This window comes from Odocoileus virginianus, chromosome 34 (genome assembly GCF_023699985.2).
Source record: "Odocoileus virginianus isolate 20LAN1187 ecotype Illinois chromosome 34, Ovbor_1.2, whole genome shotgun sequence".
Lineage (NCBI taxonomy): Eukaryota > Metazoa > Chordata > Mammalia > Artiodactyla > Cervidae > Odocoileus > Odocoileus virginianus.
Genome location: NC_069707.1, coordinates 33,671,832 through 33,677,831, shown reverse-complemented (window position 1 = coordinate 33,677,831; position 6,000 = coordinate 33,671,832). Strand labels below are relative to the sequence as shown.

The window sequence follows — 6,000 nt, the reverse complement described above, 5'->3', positions numbered from 1 at the left end:
ATTGCTAATTGAAAGAAAAACCAAAGAAGGCTACCTTGGACATCATTGGGCAACTGTCCTCTGAGGAATCCAAACTTGACTATTGAAACTGAAATCATTACCCAATTATTTTAGCAAATTCTATTAGTTCTTTCATTATGCCAAAGTTGACTTTCCTTGTCATCAGGGTTGCATTTGATATGTGACTAAGTTGGCTAGGCCTCAATAAATTTTGCAGTATTGTAAATAAAATCACAAGAGAGAAGTTCTTGTTTTCCATAGAGACAAGATGATTTCTGCTTGGGCTTATTAAAGTATTTCTTTCAGTATCATATTTTCTGATTTATTAAAAATTGACATCTTGGGAAGGTTTATGCAAAATAAAACATCTACTTTCTACAAGTGTTTTCTGTATGCACTAAAAATTTTGGAGAATTATGGATATGCAAGGTAAGTAGGGAATTAAACTTGAGGGAACGGGGTTAGTAAATAATATAAATACTAGTACTAAAAGTAGATAACTTTAGGAGAAAGAAAGTGGTAAAGTGCTACATTTCCATTTCTCATTGATAAACATGAAAATAATTAGATAACAACTATTGCCAAGTTTACTGAAAAGAGAAAATCTAAAAATATTTTGAGACCAGTGTCTGGCTTAATCTAAAGAAAAAGCTTTAGAGAAGTTTACTTTTACTTGGCTAATTTTCTTACTACATACGTGACTGATGAATTCAGTTGTTCAATTGGTGGATAAAAAAATTAATGAGATAAAATAGTTTCCCTTCTTCTGTACTACTATAAAGACTATATTATCATTCATGGAGAAAGATAACTAAAAGAATATGTCACAAATATAAACCCAATGCTTTATCCTCTATAATTTTAGAATGATAAAACCACTGAGTAATCTTCTGGTCCAATTATCTGACCCCCATAAAAATATTTTTATGCCATGAGTTTATTTATAAACATATATTTATATTAAATAAGTATCATATATATGTATAATATATACATATATAATATATATCTATATCTAATCTCTCTATATATATACCTAAAGCAGCCCACCAATGTGATGTCAAGGGGAATTCCAACGTAACTGCAATAGAAAAGAAAAAGGCAGTGTTCATTTTTGAAATACACATTATTGTTTTACTCATGAAGAAATACTTGTTTGGTCAAATCATATCTCCATAACAAAGAGAAATCTTGTCTATATTCACAAAATCAAGTAGTGCCAAAGTGGTACTTAAGTCATTGTCTAAAAAGGTCATTTGTTAAGTCAAGTATTTGAAACTCCTCTCCTAGGAATGATGTCATGGTCTGTGGGATTCTCAGGTCAGATTCACACAGTCAACCTGAAGTAATACGTGGCAGCAATGATCCTAAGACTGTTTGGAATCCTCAGTTCCAGTTCTCTGGAGCTCTGGGTGACCTTCCTTCTGAAAGATCTATTGAGCAATATTTTGTAAGTGTTTTCTATGTGCCATGTGTTGGATAATTAACTTGTAACTTTTCTGGATCCAGAAAACCTATTGTCTGAAGGCTGAGACCCTAAAGACTGAGCCACTTTATGCTCCAAAATCTTTTTTGCAAATATCCTATGACTGTCTTCCAGGAATCCTTAAGCCCCAAAGTAAAATTGAGAATTTGAGATGGGCTTCCCTGATCCTCCAAGTTACTAAAAGAGTTTGTATCTGAGGAAACTGAAGCTAGGAGATTGATGTACTGGTACTTTCTCATAGCACTGAGGCTGAGACATAGCAATTCATTTTGAAATTGTGTGTTCTTAACTCGGAGACTGATTATACCCATCGATAGATCAGAGCACTGAAAATATGAGTGATATTTAGGTAGTTACATAGTAGTTAAACAGAATCTCCTGCAGCAAGAGGATAGCCCATGGATTCCGGAGAAAACAAGAGTTGGCTCCAAGTCCTGCTGGGACCTGTGGGAATTCCAGCGCTCTCCTCCTTCAATATGAAGGCCTGTTGAATCAGGAGCATGGACTCAGGCATCCTTCAGTGCATCTTTTCTTCTGGATTTAGGCAACAGTTTGAGGGATTTCAGTGAGGATAACTTCACATCAAAACTGGTTATTCTCATGTAATTAGAGTTGGGAGTCATTTATGTGGCTCAGTGGTAAATAATCCACTTTCAATAAAGGATGGGAGGGTTTGATCCCTGGGACAGAAAGATAACTTGGAGAAGGAAATGGCAACCCACTCCAGTATTCTTGCCTGGGAAATTCCGTGGACAGAAGAGCCTGGTGGACTACGGTTGATGGGATCACAAAGAGTCAGTCATGACTGAGCAACTAAACAGAAGTAGTTAATAAATAATAATAGCATTGAATTATAACTTGTGGTTGATTACCACTCATGTTTTTACTAACGTGTTTCTCTTTAATAGTGGAAGGCAGTAAGAAATAAAAAGTTACAAGGGAAGAGTAAACCTTGAATAAATGGATGAGGGAATGGATAAAATTACTTTTACTCATTAATTATAGGCCAAACACCATGTCAGACAACTTCTCGCACACAAGCTTCACAAGATACTACCCATTTTGTAGATGAGGCAGTTATGTCTAACAATATAAGTGATGTTATATCTTGCCTCAGACAAACATCTGACAGAAAGTAAGGACTGGAATTTGAATCTGTTTTATTCAAAGTCCAAAGCTCACAAGTAGAAATAAAAACCCTTTGATCTTAGAACCTGATGGTGGTAGTGGTTTAGTCACTAAGTTGTGTTTGACTCTTGAGACCCCGTAGACTGTAGCCCACCAGACACCTCTGCCCTTGAATTTCTCAGGCAAGAATACTGGAGCAGGTTGCCATTTCCTCCTCCAGGAGATCTTCCCTACCTAGGTACTGAACCTGCATCTCCTGCATTGGCAAGCAGATTCTTTACCACTGAGCCACAAGAGAAGTCATATTTTTGTTAAAATAATTATTAAGAAGTTTGCAAGGCTGCAAGTACAGATTTCCTCAGGTCCCAGCTCCCAGTCTTTGGACAAAATCTGCTTCAAGAAAGGATTTGGAGAGAAAGAATCTAACAGCGGAAAACCCTTTACAACTGATAACAAGTTGAATGGGAGCAACTGATAGAAAGTTGAACGGGAGACAATAGGAAACCGCTACATTTCAATACAGTTTTGAATTGGACAATGTAGCTAATCAAAACCTCTCTGAGGAAATGGTAGAGGAACTTGATGGGGGAGAAGGTGTGAGGGAGGTGATGAAGAACTTTTATCATCAGTTTTTATTATTTCTCCATCAGAGGACACTATGCATACATCAAAGTTTTACTCTTATGTATCGATTTAGGTACAATATCCAGATTGACTACATTTTGTTTCCTTTATTTTAGTTTGCTTACCAGTTGAAGTGATGGCAACATGAAGAATAGTTACTGAAATACCATAATCCCAAACCCACTCTTCCACTACCAGAACGAAAAGTAATCCACAAACAAAGTAGGTGACCTCTGTTGAGACTAAAAGAACTGCAAATAAAAGGAAGAATAATAGAATTATCGGGGATTAGAGCAATTAATAATTCTAAAACACAATTAGTAACAGGACCACCACAATTTATTCTGCAAAAAAATTTTTGTAAGAAACTTTTAACATTTCATCTAACATTCCTCAAATTTGAATAAGAACTTTAAAAATATTCCATCTCTTAATAATTGTTGGACTTATAGAGAAATAACAGTACATAATTTCTCTTTCATATTCTTTATATTTAGTATTTTAGAAGGTAAAATACAATAAAGAAAAGTTACAATGTAACTGATGCATGCTGATCTGTAACTAGATTTCAAATCTCATTTGAAGATATATTAAAAACTAATGAAAAATTCAGCTCTGGGTTTTCAGAAAAAAAAATGTTAATAGTTTATTGAACAATAATGTTTCCTTAGTACCAGTTATTGCCTAACTTGGAAATGAGTTCCTTTGTGTCTTTGTAATAAAAGGGTATGTTCAGATAGTCATCTGGGGAACATAATGGATAACCATGGATGAAAGAACGTCTCATAAATGACTCATGTGGATGGAGGTACTTTTCTAAATCCAGGATGCTTTTTCAGAGTGTTTTCCCTCAACATATATAAATAGCTAGTTATTCCTAGGTCAGTACCGTAGATCTCTAAAAGCCTTTAACATGTGAAGAGTCAACCTTTGCCTTTTTCTTTGATATAGATCTTAAGAGTGTGGTGGTTCCAAAGATGAGATTCATCAAACTTTAAAATGAAAATACATGGGACATACCACCAAGGTTCCTTCATAATGATACCAATGTCCATAAAAGCTATCTTTCTTTTAAAACACAGAAAATGATAGGTATGCTCATATAAATAATTAACAAATTGATCAGTCCAGGCAGGCAAATTGTGTACTTTTCAAAGCTAAAAGTAAAATAGTCACATGATCTGTTATTGTGCAGAAGTAATTTTTTTTTTCTCTCTTTTTTTTTTTTATTTTTATTAGTTGGAGGCTAATTACTTTACAACATTGCAGTGGTTTTTGTCATACATTGAAATGAATTAGCCATGGATTTACATGTATTCCCCATCCCGGTCCCCCCTCTCACCTCCCTCTCCACCCAATCCCTCTGGGTCTTCCCAGTGCACCAGGCCCGAGCACTTGTCTCATGCATCCAACCTGGGCTCAGAAGTAATTTATTAACAGACATGCCAGCCATTGCCTAGTGGGTCAGCAAGACATGAAATAAGTAAGCAAGTCTCAGGTGCCAGCCTTTTAAAAGACCTCACACTTATTCCTCTTCAATTCTACTTCATTCAATTCAACAGATTTCTAAAACGGAACAGAGAACTCCTACTAGCTTCTTTTCTGTTGTATGGAGTTACAATTATAGCATGTCCTGACCTCTAAACTCAAGGCTGTGGACGGAGCTATACTGTGGTATCACATTGCCATTAGCGCTGCCCATCACATCTCCATTTCTGCCTTCATCGGGGCTCACGGAGTCTCTCCATGTTACTATAAGGAAATAGATATGTCTCTTTTATCAGTATTTACAGATTTGACGAGTTAACCTGCAGGTGCTTAGAGACACTGATTTCGGTCTTGAACAAACTGTATTCACCTATATTGATAGAAGAGGATTGTGCTTTGTCTACGATATGAGATAGCATGATTTAAAGGAAGTCATACAAAATTTGAAGTCAGGATACCAGTGTTCTAGTCTCACCTTATAGCTTAAGAGTGCTATGACCTTGAGTAGGATTATAACTTCTAAGTCAGTCTAATTATTCCTCGCTAAATTGGGAAATGTATTACTATCATATCTACCTCAAAAACTGTTGAGAGGATTTTATTTTAAAATGAAAACAGTTTACAATCCAGTCTCTATGATGCAAGAGAAAGATGTTAGTAGTCAAATGTCTCAATTGGACCCACACTTTTCAATGTCCTTGCTAAGCCTGATCTCCTAAGTAACAAAACTGTTGAAACAGACAAGAGCCTGACCCTCAATACATGCTCAAGGCTCAGAGATTATGCTTACATTTTATCTCCAAGATTAAACAAGTCTGGATTCTCAAAGCAATAACTTTGAAAAGTTATGACACTTATCTCTCCAAGACCAAAACTAAAGATCTAATAGGCTAAGGGTTTATTGATATCTTTGTACAAATGTTAGTTGTTTTTTGAGAGAGGAAAGTACAACTTTGACTGTGCATGGCATTCTGAGGATTTTCACTAATCTCTGCTATGTCAAAACACAGCTTTCTCCAATAAGCCTGTGTCATTGTCCTATCTATCACTAACCGTCTCAAACGCAAGAATTAAATAACAGTTGGATTTTAAATCTCTCTACCCCAAACACTCAACCCATTTGTAACTCTTTCTTGTGACTATTTCTTTATCATTTATGGATCAGCTTGGAAGAAAAAGTTAATTCAGTCTTCAACAGGGAAATGTGTGAAGTGGAAGTTAAGATAGAAAGTTAGAACTCGTATCTCATTAGAATGAAAGTTTCTTGTACTAAG

At 35.6% G+C, this 6,000-nt stretch overlaps 1 protein-coding gene across 1 annotated transcript in view; it reads right to left on the bottom strand.

The window, feature by feature from the left end:
- Positions 1–971: 971 nt before the first annotated feature.
- Positions 972–6,000, bottom strand: part of TMEM244 (transmembrane protein 244) — a 29,314-nt gene continuing 24,285 nt past the window's right edge. Inside the window, exons 4-5 of the mRNA XM_070461601.1 lie at positions 3,364–3,489; positions 972–1,081 (exon numbers count right to left, since the gene is read on the bottom strand). Coding sequence (XP_070317702.1) covers positions 972–1,081; positions 3,364–3,489 — 236 coding nt within the window. The remainder of the gene's footprint in view (positions 1,082–3,363; positions 3,490–6,000) is intronic.